Source organism: Bubalus bubalis, chromosome 13 (assembly GCF_019923935.1).
Source record: "Bubalus bubalis isolate 160015118507 breed Murrah chromosome 13, NDDB_SH_1, whole genome shotgun sequence".
Taxonomy (NCBI): Eukaryota; Metazoa; Chordata; class Mammalia; order Artiodactyla; family Bovidae; genus Bubalus; species Bubalus bubalis.
In genome coordinates this window covers 704,935-720,554 of record NC_059169.1, presented here as the reverse complement: position 1 = coordinate 720,554, position 15,620 = coordinate 704,935, and the positions used below count along the sequence as shown (strand labels likewise).

Here is a 15,620-nt window from a genome sequence, read left to right as displayed (position 1 = left end):
CCTGGATGCTGCTGTTGCGATTCAGGGCAGGGGTGGGGTGGGGATGGGCTTGGAGCTGAGGCATGGGCTCCGGGGCCTCCCGGGGCTGCACGGAGCTGGACCGTGTGGCCCACCCTGGGCTGGCGGGACTTGCTCTCCATCCGCCACGGGGCCCCTCTGCTCCCTGATCTCAGCCCCGGGTTTACTGTCCCCCCCCCCCCCCCCGCCCCCCGCAGACGTCATCGGGTTAGTCCACCTGGGCGGGGATGAAGCTTGCTGCCTGTGTGGTCTGTGAGGCTGCTGACCTTGGGAATTTACACTCTCTGAGCTCTCTCTCTCTCAGTCTTGAATCATGAAGCCAGGTGCCCTTCCCACAGCCGAGGCTCCCCTCTGTGTGGTGGGGCTGCTTCTCCAGAGTTGCCATTGCTGTGGTTTTCTCTCTAGATTAGCAGTAAGTGGTGACAGAGTGAGAAACGTTTGAGGGAGAAAGGCTAATGGATGGAGCCCATTAAGCCTCTCCCTAACACGGAAGAGTGGTTCAGACCACAGCGTCGGAACCTTCTGGAGGGAGTCATCCCAGACCCCGGGCGTCCCTGGAGCCTCTGATCCAGGAAGTCAGGGGCCTGAGCTCTGCCTTTTTAAGGTCTCAGGTGATACTCATGGTGCCGGGCCAGGACCCTGACTTGAAGAACCACTGAGCAGAAGGGCCCCTAGTGTCCCCTCTCCAGGGTTGACCCTAGTGTCCCCTCTCCAGGGTTGACCCTAGTGTCCCCTCTCCAGGGTTGACCCTAGTGTCCCCTCTCCAGGGTTGACCCTGAGCGTCAGTACTAGCTCCCACCCGACATGCACGGATGCATGCTTCATCATGGAACTTGCGCTGGTCGTCTACTTTGCATGTGGTAACCTACATGCTTCAGTGTCCAGACGGATGGATGAGGGTGGATGGAGGCATGGATGGATGAAAAGACAGTCGCTCAGTCATGTCTGACTCTTATGACCCCATGAAACGTAGTCTTCTCTGTCTGTGGGATTTCTCAGGCAGGAATCCTGGCGTGGGTTGCCATTTCCTTCTCCAGGTTAAAACACAAACTCTGTCATATTTAAAGTGTTCGTGCCCCCAGTGAGGACTCACAGCTCCTGGCTCTTTGCGTGTTGAAGGGACGAGTCACTGGGCATGAGTGACGAGGCCGCCCCACCCCCCAGGCTCAAGTGCAGCAGGGACACTTGCCCTCTAGTCTGGCACCGTCCGTCTTCCCATCTCCTACACCAACTTTCCACAATCCAAGAAACTAATCCCAGCTGCGTCCCAGCTGCTCAGCTGGCCTCTTGGGACCTTCGTCCTGGGACCTTCATCCAGCAGCATCTGGGTCCATGGTATTCACGCGTCTGCCGCGTTCCTTTTAAGGACCCGGGCGCCCCTCGGCTGTGTCCTCCGGAAGCTGTATTCAGGCTTCCAGTTGCAGGCTGCTCAGCGGCGGAGCTGGTGTTTGATGTTCCCATCCTGCCCGAATCCCACAGTCTTCCCATCCTGTCACCAAGACCGCAGTTGCCCTGAGCTTGTGAAAAGCTCAGCTGAAGCACAGCCGTCCAGGTGATTGGTTTAAAGGCAGGATGGGAGGTGAGAGGGTGGGCGTGCTCCCCGCCGCAGGAGCGGGCCTCAGTCTCCCCACCTGTGCAGTGGTCACTAGAGCTCCTGCCTCCAGGCTTGACGTCACAGAAGCTTGTGCGGGCGGGCGCCCGGGTCATGGTCCCTGCTGCCATTCAGTTCAGTTCATTTCAGTTCAGTCGCTCAGTCGTGTCTGACTCTTTTCGACCCCATGAATCGCAGCACGCCAGGCCTCCCTGTCCATCACCAACTCCCAGAGTTCACCCAGACTCATGTCCATCGAGTCAGTGATGCCATCCAGCCATCTCATCCTCTGTCGTCCCCTTCTCCTCCTGCCCCCAATCCCTCCCAGCATCAGAGTCTTTTCCAATGAGTCAGCTCTTTGCATGAGATGGCCAAAGTACTGGAGTTTCAGCTTTAGCATCCTTCCTTACAAAGAAATCCTGCCATTAACGCTATTAACTGTTGTTCGACTAACCTCCCAGGGACGCGAGGCCAGGGTTCTCCCAGGGAGTGAGAAGTGGGGGGAGGCGCTCAGGGAGCCAGGACCACACCCGTGATCCAGGCAGAGGGGCCGGCGCATGGAGGGTGCCCAGCGGCACATCCGGGCCCCGTGCCCGGGGCAGGAGCATGCGGCCTGCAGCCTTTGCTTGGCCCAGACCCACAGACGCACCCGTGTGCGAGGAAGTCCAGCTGTGGGTAGGAGGCTCCGGGAAAGCGTAAAGCTGGAAAAAGAGCGACCGTTCTTTCTCTGCTTCAGAGAGTAGGTGCCTTCTGTCTCTAGATAGAGTGAGCGAGCGTTCCGGGCTTCTGCTTTATTCCGTCATTAACTGCATGACGGGAGCAAGTCCAGTCCCCAAAGCAGGGCCGGCTCCTCGTCCTCGACCTCGCCCTGTGTGGCCGTGGCACTCCTTCACCAAAGGGGAGAACTGGAACCAACATGTCACCAAATGATGACTTCTGGGAAAGATACTAGGTGTGGTGAGCTGGGGCCCTTCATATGACCTTACTTTTCCGAGAGTGCTTTGTCTTTAAAAACAGAATTGTTTAGCCTCTTGATTCCTAAATCCTTCTTAAGGGTAACATGTATTTGACATTTGAAAAGTGAAAGTCACTCAGTCATGTCCAACTGTTTGGGACCCCATGGACTATACAGTCCATGGAACTCTCCAGGCTGGAATACTGGAGTGGGTGGCCTTTCCCTTCTCCAAGGGATCTTCCCAACCCAAGGATCGAACCTGGGTCTCCTGCGTTGCAGGCAGATTCTTTACCAGCTGAGCCACCAGGGAAGCCCAAGAACACTGGGGTGAGTAGCCTGTCCCTTCTCCAGCAGATCTTCCCAACCCAGAAATTGAGCTGGGGTCTCCTGCATTGCAGGTGGATTCTTTACCAACTGAGATATCAGGGAAGCCCTGCTATTTGAATGATAACAAAATACGGAAGGCTGTTGAACGCGCAGAGACAGTGGGGCTCCATGCTTTATCGGTCATGTGACTATCCGCCTCCATCAGTTCTGAGAGGAGTGGAGTTCTCACTGTCTTCCCATCTGAAACCCTCCCTTACTGTTGACAGGATCACATGTTCCTACAGATTCTTTCATTCAGTCACTCCTGGACGCTTAGGGCGCAGAACCAAGGCCGGGCCAGCACCTTGTGGAGTGGACGGCGAGGTTCTGTCTGGACCCGGAAGCTTCACCGGGCGCAGTCCTCGGATGTGACCGTCACTCACTGTGATCGGTGTCAGAACCGAGCGGTTCATGGGCGGCATGCTTGCTCCCAAGGAAACAAAGGAAAACCTTTACGTAAAATTTGGCTCGGCCACAACCTGTGTCTTGGAAAGAATTTTGTAAACATGCTTAGGGAGGAGCTGGATCACCTTGTCATCGTGGTCAGTGTTTTAAGACCCAGGCGGCATTGGTGGTAAAGGATCCACCTGCCAACGCAGGAGATGCCGAGACCCAGCTTCAATCCCTGGTTCTGGAAGCTGCCTTGGAGAAGGGAATGGCTACCCGCTCCAGTGTTCTTGCCTGGAGAATCCCATGGACAGAGGAGCCTGGTGGGCTGCGGTCTATGGGGTCGCACAGAGTGGGACACGACTGAGCGCCTCACACACACGCGCAGTCATGTGACCTGGGCATCATCTCCAGATGTCGCAACGGTTGGTCCCTCAGTTGTGCTGTAACCTTTATTTAAGAACGTAAGCATATCATTTAAAAAGCTCGTTGTTAAGAGTAACCAGTTCCAGACTCTACAGGCCTGTTTCTCCATGGACAGCTTTATTCCAGGTTACAGAAGCCTCCGAGCATGGGAGCCGTAGCGAGGTTACCCCCATCGCCCAGCCCCAGAGCTTCCTTTGTCAGAAGGAAGACATGTCCCTGGAAGTAACAGGAAGCGTCACCCCTCGACGCCCTACTAGACGCAGAGCAATTTAGCAGGGGCTGGTCGCCCGGCGGCCTTGGGAACTGTCGGCGGGTGGGGCCCAGGCTGTGGCCGAGAGTGGAGCCAGGGACGAGCTGAGGTGTGCAGAGAGGAGGGCCATCGGGGTGGCCCCTGCAGACGTCGGTGCCAGGCAGCAGGACAGCGGGCCTCCTGCCCCATGTGGCCAGGCGCCCACTCAAGGGAAGGCCTGGTAGGGACAAGGCGGGAGGGGCTGCTTGCCCGTGCCCTGCTGGGCTGGGGGGCCGGGGCGCCTCAGGTTGCTCCCCTGTGTTCTAGCCTCCCGGGCACTCGCTGGCCCCGTTGGGGAGCCTGCTGTGTGCACATGTCTGGAGAAGACGAGGGGCAGACCGTCCGCAGGCTCTGACGGCACCGCTCCCAGCCCGCCTGTACCCTGGAAGGACTGATTCTTCAGTCCCCCAGCGTCTCACTTGGCATCAGACCGGCTCCAAGTGACCCTCTGCTCCCCTGGCGTGAGCAGCTTGGCTGTTTCACTGCCAAGAGCCTTAAGTTGCTCCCACTTATTGACAGGCATTGCCTGCTAATTTGAGGCCATGGTGTGTGACATGCAGCCCTGGGCCCAGAAGCGCAAGACCAGTTCTCAGGCGGCTTCAGCGTCCCCGGCTGCTCACACAGAAGGGTGGCCAGCGTCCTGCGCGAAGCCCTGGCTCCTGGGTGCGTGTGATGGTTCACAGGGTCTTGGGGAGGAAGTGCCCACCGCCTGCCGGGAAAGTCCTGCAGACTCTCAGATGCTTGGGAACTCGAGGCTGTGAACGTGCAGGACAGAAACGTGCCTGTTGTGACCGAGGTCCCACACAGAGCTGACTTTTGGGGAAGAGTTTAGTTAGCAACAGTTTTAAAACATAATCAGGTATTTAGGAGACAGCGGGTTAACCCCAGCGGCTTGGCAGGAGGCCCGTGTCTGGTCATGAACCATCTGGGTGGGTGCTCATTCTGACTCGCCGGCCCGACCCCGAGGATTCAGGGTTCTTTGAGGCAACGGCACGCACACAGGGAGGGACATGGCTCAAAGTCCTGCTCACTGTGGGTCCCAGAGCCTGTGGGGGCTGCTCCTGTGGGCCGCGGGGACCATTTCCACATGGCTGCCCTGAGGCCCCGCACCCTGGTCTCGGGGTGGCCTGCATCCCAGAGTTGCCACATCAAACGCACCATCTGTTTCCTCGGATCGTGAGCCAGGCCAGCCTCTCGGGAAGCCAGTGAGAAGACGCAAGCGTGGATGGCGTCTGCTCCACCTCGGGGTCGGTCCTGTTGGGAACGCCTGTGCGAGGAGGTGACCCACGGCCCCAGAAAGGGAGGCCCAGCTGCTCCCAATGTGCCTGATGCAGCACGCGCCCTGGGACAGTTCGGGGCTGCCCCAAGGCCTCGTCGAGGGGCAGGCTCAGAGCCTCTCTGTGGAAAGTGTCGCCGGCCAAACAAAGCTGCAATCGGTTTCCTCTCTGCGAGCTGCAGTGCCGGGCGGCGGAACTGCCAGTTTATTTCCAGAGCCCGGCCACGTCCCCTGAGGCCCTCCCGCTCCTGCTGTTTGGACACGAGGCTTCCTGAGCTTGGAAGGGTTTTCGCTCCGCGGCCCCCGAGGCTGGGAGCTCTGCACACAAGCCCACCCCTGAGGAAGGAGGAAGGAAACGCCCAGGACTTGCACGTAGACCGCCTCGCCTGCCTCAGGAGCCCCTCTCTGACGGCCAGGCGTGCCCTCTGCGTTCCTCCACTGCCCCTTGGACGCCCGGCGTCCTGGGGGCCGCAGCCTGGACGCTCACATCGCCCCGAGGTCTCCGTCTTGGCACATCCTGGGGTCAGCCCGGCTCTCCAGCGTCCCGCACAGAGCCCTACAGGGCGGCCCTCAGGGGAGCCAGGGCTGAAGACCGGGAGCTGCCGCCGCCGCCGCCTCCTCCTCCTCGGTGGGGAGACTTCAGGACCATGGCCAAGAGGGGAGCGTCCCGCGGAGCCCGGGGGGCTCCCCAGCGCTGGCTCCGCCTGCCGCCCCTGCTGCAGCGCTGGAGGCATCGCCGGGCGGCCTCGATGCGCCCGCAGCCTGGTGAGGGGGGACGCGGTGGCCCCATCTGCGGGCATGAGGTGGGGGGCCCTCGGTGGGTGACAACCTCTGGATATTTCTTTTACCAAAATTCGTGCCACTCACACGCCTGTTAAGAAAGGTAAGCTAGAGACGCCGTTTCGGTCGCCCCAACCAAGGCTGGAGCGTGGTCGCCTCGGTTTACTTTGCCCTCTGGTCCCAGGGCCCTGGACCCTGGCCAGGAGCACGCTGGGGAGGACGCGGGAAGAAGGCTCAGCGGACAGTGCCAGGGAGGTCTCGGGGCTCACGCTGGCTGCGGCAGGGGCAGAGCGCCCCCAGGGCTGACCCCTCTGTCCTGCCCCTCGGCCTGGAGCCCCCACGTCCTCTGGAGGCCGGGAGCCAGAGGGTGGTGCTGACCGCGGTGGCACTCGGGGCCCCGCGGGGCATCAGGGGGAGTCTGTGCCCAGACGCCCGTGTGTCTGCCACATGCAGGACGTCAGAGCGAAGGTCAGAGCCGCCCCTCGGGCTGCGTCCTCTCCTACTCCGGCAGGGCCGACCTCACCTGGCGCGGGCGGAGAGCGTCTGGGGAGGACACCGGGAGCGCCAGGTGGGGCTGACCCCGTGGACTCAGCTCCTCGCTGACGCTCGTGGCCGTGGTTCTGCGCTGGGCTCCATCCGTGCGCACGACTCAGGGCCTTTCGCCAGGAGTCTGCTGGCTCCTGCGCTGACTCAGGTCTGGGGGTCGTCACCAGGGGCCTGTGTGCCCACCTGGCCCAGGGCTGTGCGTGCGCGGCGAGCCTCTCCCATCCTCCTCCCAAGTCTGCTGTGCACCGGGCACTCCACACGGTGGGGGGTCCCTGAGTCACCTGACCGGATGTGCCCTGGCCTTGGGGATCTGCACCCCAGCCGCTGGGGGTGCCCAGGACCCCCTAGTCCTGGAAGGACTGAACTGCCTTGATGCTTGGAGGCCTTGTGCGGGGAGGAGAGGCTGGGGGCTGAGTCTCCCTGACTCCAGGCGCGGGGGGGCAGGACAGGCTACCTAGTGCTCCAGGGGCCCCTCGGAGTGAGGCCCCAGAGCACCTCTCTCAGAAGTGGGGACCCCAGGGTCCCGTCTGGGCAGAGCAGGGGTGGCTGTGAGCTGCAGAGAGCTGCCCCGGGCCGGGGGAGAGGGCGGGGATGCGGCTGGAGCAGCTGCTGGGTTCCTGGTCAATGGGAGACGCCTCTGGTGTGCCCTGCCCACCAGCACTCAGACCAGGGTGGACAACGGGCAGTTTCGGGCTCTGACACATGCAGCCCCAGGCGGTGTGGTTCCATGCAGCCTCACCTCCTGCACTGGCCACCCTTCCCCACTGCCCAGCCTTCCCCCACTGCCCGCCCCTCCCCCTCCCTCACTGTCCACCCTCCCGCCAATGCCCACCCCTCCCCCAATGCCCACCCCTCCCCACTGCCCACCCCTCCCCCTCCCTCACTGTCCACCTCTCCCCCAATGCCCACCCCTCCTCCACTGTCCACCCCTCCCCACTGCCCACCCCTCCCCCTCCCTCACTGTCCACCCTCCTGCCAATGCCCACCCCTCCCCCAATGCCCACCCCTCCCCACTGCCCACCCCTCCCCCTCCCCATTGTTCACCCCTCCCCCACCGCCCAGCCTTCCCCCACTGTCCACCCCTCCCCCTCCCTCACTGCCCGCCCCTCCTCTCACTGTGCACCCCCTGCCCGCACTGCTCAGCCTGGCATCTTAGGGATAAGTGTCCTCCACCTATAGGGATAGTGCCGAGCCTGGGTGCCCACAACCTCCCTTTTCCTGCTCTGCCCGCGGCTTTCCTCCCGCCTGTGAGTCTGCCCAGGCTCCTCCACGCTAGTGTCTGGGTTGGGCTCTTCTCTGCGTCCGGTGGAAAGAAGCCCTTCAGGTTGGGGGATGGTCCAAGTCAGCTTCCCACTGCAAGTGAGGGCTCAGGAGACAGTGGCTGTGAGGCGAGGTGTGCTTTGATCGCCAGAGTGGACATGAGCAGCTCGCGAAGAGGAAGTCAGGGACAGATTGCTGCATCTGCTCTGTCCCTCCAAGGATCCGCCACCTTTCAGAAGCAGGACACCGTTGAGTGGTGGGGAGGGGCGTCCACTCACCTCGGACACTTGGGACTGAGTCCCATCGAGCAGGGAAACCAGCTGTATCCTGCAAATTTGAAAGTTCTCCACAGGGACGTTCCAGGTTGTCAGGGACTGTTCTACACAGAACCAGAACTGATTTTTTAAAAAGCGGTGAACACATCTGGGGTTTCCCAGGTGGCGCAGTGGTAAAGAACCCGCCTGCCAATGCAGGAGATGCAAGGGACATGGGTTCCATCCCTGGGTCGGGAAGATCCCCTGGAGAAGGGAATGGCAAACCTCCAGGCAGTGTTCTCACCTGGAGAATCCCATAGAAAGAGGAGCCTGGTGGGCTACAGTCCATGGGGTCACACAGAGTTGGACATGACTGGCCTCACACACATACATGTGAGGCACGTGGGTGAGCTGAGTGAGCCCAGAATTTCCCTTATGAGCTTCCCAGCAGCTGATGCAAAAAGGGGAAACGTTTGGACGCAAGGTCACACGCTCAAAAAAACGAAAGGTTCTTCCGGAAGGAATTCCAGAGGAGCGCAGCCGACCGGCGGGTGCACTGACACCCTCAAGGGAGTGTCTTTGGGGTGTTTCCTTTCTTTTGGGAGATCAATGCACCCGAAATTGTTGAATACGGCACTGGCTGTGGGTAAGGCCCTTTCAGACGCGGCCGAGGTTCTGGCGTCTGCCTGGGCCCTCTGCCTGTTCGGGAGAGCCCTGTGACGCGGGGTCTGACCCGGGCCCGGGCAGGCTCAGGGTCGTCATGCTCCGGGCGCCAGGTCAGGGCCGCGGGGTTGCTGTGCCGTGGGTCTGGGAAGCGGGGCCGGACGTGGGCAGCGAGGGTGGCCCGGAGCCTGGTTTCCTTCGGGTGCGCGTGTTTCGGGAATGCAGCCAGCAGGCGGGTCTCTCCCACAGCGGGTCTATCGTTTGTGAGCCTGGTTTTCATCCAGCAGTGGCAGACGCCAGGGCAACGGTCGTCCGTTTAGCTCTTGGAGAACAGGCTGGGAGCTGGCGGGAGCTCCATAGACAGACAAGACATGTTTTAGTCAAAGTGCTTCCTCAGAGGACGTCCTCACCTCAAGGGGTCTCCCTGCGGGCTGTACTCAAACCTGTGGTGAGGAGACACTGCACAGTCGGAGGAAATCTGGTGATCCTTAGTGTTTCTGTTATTTTGAATTTCAAGCAACTTGGTTGAAGTCCCTGCTCTGGCCTCTGAGCTAAACTCCCCAATTTCCCCAGACTCGAGGTGGACGTGGTGGGGGGGTCAGGCGTGTGGGTCTGTGTGTGTGGGGTCAGGTGGTATGGGTCTGAGGTCAGGTGTGTGGGTCTGTGTGGGGTCAGGCATGCAGGTCTGTTTGTGGGGGTCAGATGTGTGGGTCTGTTGGGGGGTCAGGTGTCTTGGTCCATTTTTGGGGGGTCAGGTGTCTGGGTTTGTGTGAGCTTGCGGCCCCCACGGGCCCCATGGCCTGGGGGCTTGGCCTGGGCTCCAGTGAGTAACCGAGCCTCGCTGAGCACCTGCTGCTTGGGTCTAGGGGCCCTGCCTCCTGGTCCCTGGACCGCAGGTGAGGAGCCGTCCCCCCAGTCCCCGTGCTGGGCAGGGCAGGGCCGCGGTGTCCGCCTTGTGCGGTGGGGCAGGTGTCGGGATCTGAGGGGCCTCCGAGTGGGGAGCCCCTTCGCCCTCACGGGGCCAGAGGAGCCAGCCTTGGCCAACATCTAGAGGGTCAAGGGGCCTTGGATGTGCCTCCTCAGACAAGCACAGCCCCCGCTCGCCCTGGGTGTTATCGGCCGGGTCGGGCCGGCGTCCTCTGATTGGCACGGCTGTGCTGACCTCAAGGCACCAGCTGAAGCACAGAGGTGGCCCAGCCTTGCCCCGCAGCCAGGTGGGGCGGCCGGGCTGGCCTGTGTGTGAGTCCGCGGGCAGGGTGAGGAGGCGCCGGCCGCTGCTGGGTCACCCCGTGGTTGCAGGGTGAACTGAAAGTGAAAAGCCAGCTGGCCCCGGGCAGGCAGTTGGGAGCAAAGTCCAGCAGGAGGAGGCAGACAGAGCGCGGGCACAGCGGGCCCTCGGCCATGGGGGACGGTGCGGCCGCCCGGATCTCTGTGGCGGAGATGAAGAGCTACTACCTCTTCTGCGAGTGGTGCTCCTGGCTGCTCTCCGTGGCCGAGGGTGAGTGCAGGCGACGTGCTGGGACAGGCCCCGGCGTGCCCGGGCTCCTTGTGGTGGCGAGGGAGGGAGTCTGGGACAGCTCGGGGACGGGGCTGTGGGCACATGGCCCTCCGCCCACTTGTCCTCAGATGACCCTCCCTTGGCCAGAAGCCCACGCCTCGCTGTCTGAGCCCCGCTGGCAGAGCGGCTGGACCCCCTCGAGGGCGCCTGGTGGGGAAGGTGCACCTCAGGCGCAGGGCGCAGCAAAGCCGGAGGTCGCGCGGTGCCTTCGAGCCCGTGACGGCGGCAGCCTCGTGCCTCTGCGGTTCAGCTGCCCCGTCTCCAGAGGCTGGCAGTCCCCCCGGGCCAAGCGCTGACCGTGCCCCTCTGCAGGAGGCGGTGAGGGCCACGGCGCCTCTGTGAGGGACACTGGGGGGCCACCGTGATCCGGACCTGGTCCGCAGTGAAGACCCAGGCTGGTGCTTCCGCGGGCTCGTGCAGGTGTGGCTCTGACTCCCAGCGGGTCCAGAGCTCTGCGTGTGTGACCTGTAGCATCCCTGCCTCGCAGGAACCTCACCCATTTTACAGATGGGGAGGGCCAGGTGCTAGTCGTTGGAAGCGGCCTCACTTGTCCTGGGCGGTCGTCAGGACTGACAGTGGAATCAGCTCCTTGGGTCGACGGACAGCCTGGGCCCTGAGCTCGAGATGCCCGAGGCCGCAGCGCTGAGAAGCGTCCTTGTCGCAACGCTCAGGTCCGGTCCCCGAGTGGCCCGACCTCAGGGGGTCACTCTTGCTGGATGCCCTCTGGGCGCCAGCCCCCCGCCTTCGCCCCGGGGATGGCAGGGACTGCCTGCGCCGGGGGCCCGGGTCTCACGCGGGGGCCATGCAGTCTCCACCCGCCCGTCCAGCACTTCCTGGGGACACGCTGGTCCTGTTGGCACCGAAGGGCGGACGCTGCAGTCCTGGGTGGGTGGGCACTGCCCAGGCCCCCGAGCCCGCCAGGCACGAGGTTAATCTGGGCCGTGCGGTTTCTGTTTTGATTCTCCGTCTCCTTCCTCTTTCGCTTAATGTCCAGCTTCCCCTCCTGGCCCCCTCGGAACCGCTGTCCCATGACAGTAGCATCAGCAGAGCAGGTGCCCGTCTCATGTTTGGCCGAAAGTACCCGACTCGTGGGTTAAAACGAGTCAGAGCGGCCACAGGGAAGTGAGGCCCGGCCTCCTGGGGCCGCGGGCATTGCCTCCTGGGTCTCAGAGCTCAGCCTCGGCCCAGAAGAGCTGGCGGCCCGGAGCGGGGGCTGGGGCCACGTCCCAGCTGCAGGCGTCGCTCAGCGAGCGTGGGCGTGTCAGGGCCGGCCTGGCGGGGGAGCGATCGCTGTCGGGGGGACCCGCCCGGCGCCAGCCCGCCCGAGGGCCGAGGGTGGCAGGCGGATGACAGGCTGTGAAGGGTCTGTGTCTGGGGGGCCGCAGGGGGTGAGTCGGTGGGACGCCTCCCCGGGAAGCGCTGCCGTGTCTGGTGCGGTTCCGCGGGGCGTGGGGGCGCCTGGCCACACGCAGCCGCTTGCCGTGGACGCGGGCTGCTTCTGTGCATCGCTGCCGTGTTTGCAGACGGACAACGTGATGTGGGAGCAGAAAAGGTTAAGAGCCTGCAGCTCTGCGATTTAAAAACCTGCGTCTCGACGCACAGAAGGGCAGAGAGAAAAGCAGTGCTGAGACCGCCTGCTCACGCGCGTCTCTGCCCGGGGCTCCAGGAGGGAAGAGGGTCCGCGCCCCCGGCCCAGTGTGGGCACCTCCGCTTAGGCCTCCGCGTCCTGCCCGCCAGCTCGGGGGCACCCAAGCTGGGGGGACAGAGCAGAGGGCCCCCAGGGGCTGCTGGGGGCGTGCAGGACCAGTGAGTTGGGGGCGGCAGACGGCGGGGGTCCCCCCCGGGCCCGGGGCAGACCGGGAAGCCCCCCGGCCCCAGGTGCCCCCGGTCCCGGTGCCCAGGCAATGTCCAGCACGTCCCGCCTGTCCTCTCTCGAGTCCAGACCCTGTCTCCTCCCACCGAGACGTCACATCCAGGACCTCGCCCCCTCCTCCCCCCCCGGAAGAATCAGGCGTCCCTTCTGAGCACAGAGCATTTGGCCCAAGCCGCCAAGTGAGTTTAGTTATAGCCGTGGTTACATTTTTAGCACAAAGGTAAGAGATGTTCCCAGGGGGCTTCCCCGGCGGTCCAGTGGTTAAGAGTCTGTACTTCCACTGCAGGGGCCGGGGTTGACCCCTGGCTGAGCAACTAAGATCCTGCCTGCCTCACATGCAGCCAGAAAGCAAAAAAAATCAGCGGCTGCGGCCACCCACCTGGACCGAGCCCTCCCCATCCTGCGTCCCCGCAGCGGGGAGCTGGGAGCTGTGGACTGCCCGAGGCCCTGACGGGAAGGCGGGACGGCTTTAAGTGAATGGCGTGCAGGCCGCCCTCCCAGGGTCTTCTCCTCGAGGGTCGTCTCCTCCCCCGTGCGGGTCTGAGGGGCCCTGGGCGCCCTCCCCTGGTGCCACCCCCCTGGTTCTGCAGACTGCCCTGCCCGGGGGCCCAGGGGTGCATGTCTCCACAGCTCAGCGCCTCCCACCGTGCCTCTGAGCCACCACCCCCTTGAAACTGCGCCAGCTCCGCGGGCACACCCAGGCCTGGTTTGGTGTCCCCTGCATCCCGGTGCAGTCCGCCTTCCTGCAGGCCCGTGCCCAGGGTCCCGCTGTGCTTTAAGGGAACAAGCCAGCTCGGTCACCTTTAGCGTCCAGAATTCCCGAGGCCACCGTGGTCCAGTCACCCCCCACCCCAGATCCCACAACAAAAGCTCCTTGGTGATTCCAGGTGTGTGTGTGTGTCGGGGAGACTTTCCTCAGGGCCCGGGCAGCCCTCTGAGTCCCCACACCTGCTGCCCACAGGCCGAGCCCCAGGGGTATCTGGGGCCCACGGGCGTCCTTGCTGGGCGGTGGTTGACGGAGCCCAGGCCCAGCCGTGTTTGCTGTGCCCTGCGTCTGCCCCTGCGCGCCCGGAATTGCCGTGCGTGAAGCGCCAGGGCGTTGATCTTCAGGGAGGCGGCCCTCCCTGCGCTCTGTCCAGGCCGCGGCTTGTGCAGAACAAGCAGAGCGTTGTTCCCGAGCTGCGAGAGTGGGAGCCGGATAAACACTGTCCCGCCCCGCCCACGAGGCAGCGATGCTATCTGCTCCCGTGTCTGTTTTTCCAATCTGCTGGGAGAGGCTTCCTGCGTAGCTTGGGGAGGCGGGTGGGGGCGCCCGGGCCTGCCCACAGCCCCGCGGGCAGCACGTCTGCCCTGCAGCCCACGGGAGGGCGAGCTGCCTCATTCCGCCTCCCATCTAAGCAGCCGGGCGCCCCCTGTGTGACTCCACGCACGTGAGAAACACAGGCCAGGGCGGAAGTGAGGGCCGAGCAGTTCCCTCGGCCGTGTCTGGCCCCTCGGTGGGCGAGCCTGGCCGTCCTGGCTGCTGTTGGGAAGGGAGGACGTCTGTGGAAGATGCGGGGATGCGGGATGCAGAGGGGCAGTCAGCCGCGGGACCCAGGGGTGTTCAGGACAGGCAGCATGGCGCCGGGGCTGGCGGGGTCCGGGCCCCGGGGGCTCCGGGGCTGGGTGTGTGCTGGACAGGTGGGTGACCGGACGCCAGAATCAGGCTGTAGTCAGAAGGAAGGGGCACCAGAGAGCGGGAAGAAGCGCCTGCCCTGGGGCCGTGGGGGCTCGTCCTGGCAGGCTCTGAGCACGGCTCGTCATGGATGCTGGGGGGCTGTGCTTCGCTCCGACTTCATGGGCCCCTGTCTTCACTGCCCACGAGGCAGTCAGGCCTCCCTGAACCCTTGCACTTGACCCCCGCAGGCCGAGGTCGGACGTGCCGAGCCCGCACCCCCAGGCGCGTGCCCTCCACCCGTGATCCCCGCAGCACAGGAGGCGGGTGTCTGGGGTGTGTGTGCTCATCGCCGTCAAGGGATCTGGTGTGGCCATTCTAGCTGCAGACGAGGCAGGCAGGGGGGGCCCAGGGCGCAGAGAGGTGGCCATTGGCTGGGCAGCTCCAGCCACAACAGCAGCGAGCCCACTCCCTTCCCCGAAAGGGCCTTGGGTCCTGGAGCGCGGCCCCATGGTGGCCATCTGCAACTCGACCACAGACCGCGGGCTGTCATCTCGGGCTCCCCGTGGACTCGGGGCCGGGGGGCTAAGCCGCCTCGGGTGCAGGTGAGGAGGGGTCTGCCCTTCTGAGGGTCTGGAGCTCACGAACAGTGCTGAGGGCCTGCCGGGCATCCGTGGAGGGTGGGTGGGCGGCAGACTGGAGTCCAGGCTCCAGACAAAACCAGAGCCATCGGAAAGCCCTGGGGAAGGACCACAAGGAGCCGGGGCCAGGCTGGACCCCGACAGACGATGAGCCAAGACGAGGGAGGGGCAGTGGGGGTGTCCCCCGAGGGAGCTGGCCTCCGCCTGGGCTGTCGGCCCAGGCTCCTGAGTGCGTGCGTGGACTGCGGCGCCCATGTGAACTGAGAGCTTTCCTGGGACCCCGTGCTGCTGCTGATGCCCCAGCGCGGGTCCCCCGAGCGCTGGTGGCACATGGCCCATGAGGGGGCCCAGCACACCCGGCCCAGGGTCTCACTGCCCAGTTCATGGCGGGAGCTCGAGGGGAAGCCTGGGGGCTGGGGATGTGACGGGCAGCGGAGAGGACCACAGCTCGGGCTGGCCCCTCAGGGCCTGCCGTCACTCCGGGAAGCCTGTTTCTCATCCCGTGGCCGTGGGTGAGCTTGGGGCTGGGAGCACGCATTCGGCTCTGAGCCAAGCGGACGGGACAGAGCTGGGGACCTTCCCCCAAGAGGGGGCGACCCGGGCTTGAGGACCACAGAGCCTCAGAGGGACGGGAGGACCCAGGAGGGGGACCCGGGGGGAAGGAGGGGACGTGAATGTGGAGGGGAGGGGCCCGCTGGGCCGGGCGAGGATGAGGAGCCCTAGGGAGGCTTTGCAGAGCCGGGACACCTGCCGCACAGGTCGCCATGACGATGCTCCAGGGCCAGGTGGCGAGGCCTCAGCAAACAGGAGGCTGAGTGAGTCAGCGACGGCCCCTCCCTCCCAGCAGGTGTGGCTGCAGAGGGTGGCTGCCTGAGGCTGCTCGGGGCCCTGCACCTTCCAGGGCCTGGATCCGGCTATAAAGTCACACCTCCGGATGTTCTCATGGGGTTCCGGGAGGGCTGTCTCGCGCATGGGAGACCGTCCTTGCCCCGCTTGTCTTGCGCCCCTGGACAGGGAAGGATTAACGCCGAGTGTCTGTGACTGTGGCGGACCGCCAGGGAGGGAGGCGGGTGCACCAGGGCG

The 15,620-nt window shown here is 64.0% G+C and overlaps 1 protein-coding gene across 15 annotated transcripts in view; it reads left to right on the top strand.

The window, feature by feature from the left end:
• Positions 1-15,620, top strand: part of MCF2L (MCF.2 cell line derived transforming sequence like) — an 89,260-nt gene that overhangs the window by 25,204 nt on the left and 48,436 nt on the right. For 2 of the 15 annotated variants that reach the window (XM_045162493.1, XM_045162505.1), the window contains exon 1: positions 8,481-8,794. The exons of 7 other annotated variants lie outside the window; for them this stretch is intronic. In XM_045162493.1, coding sequence (XP_045018428.1) covers positions 8,518-8,794 — 277 coding nt within the window. In that variant the 5' untranslated portion in view covers positions 8,481-8,517. 6 more of the 15 variants (XM_045162497.1, XM_045162502.1, XM_045162492.1 and 3 more) reach the window with 6 other exon arrangements.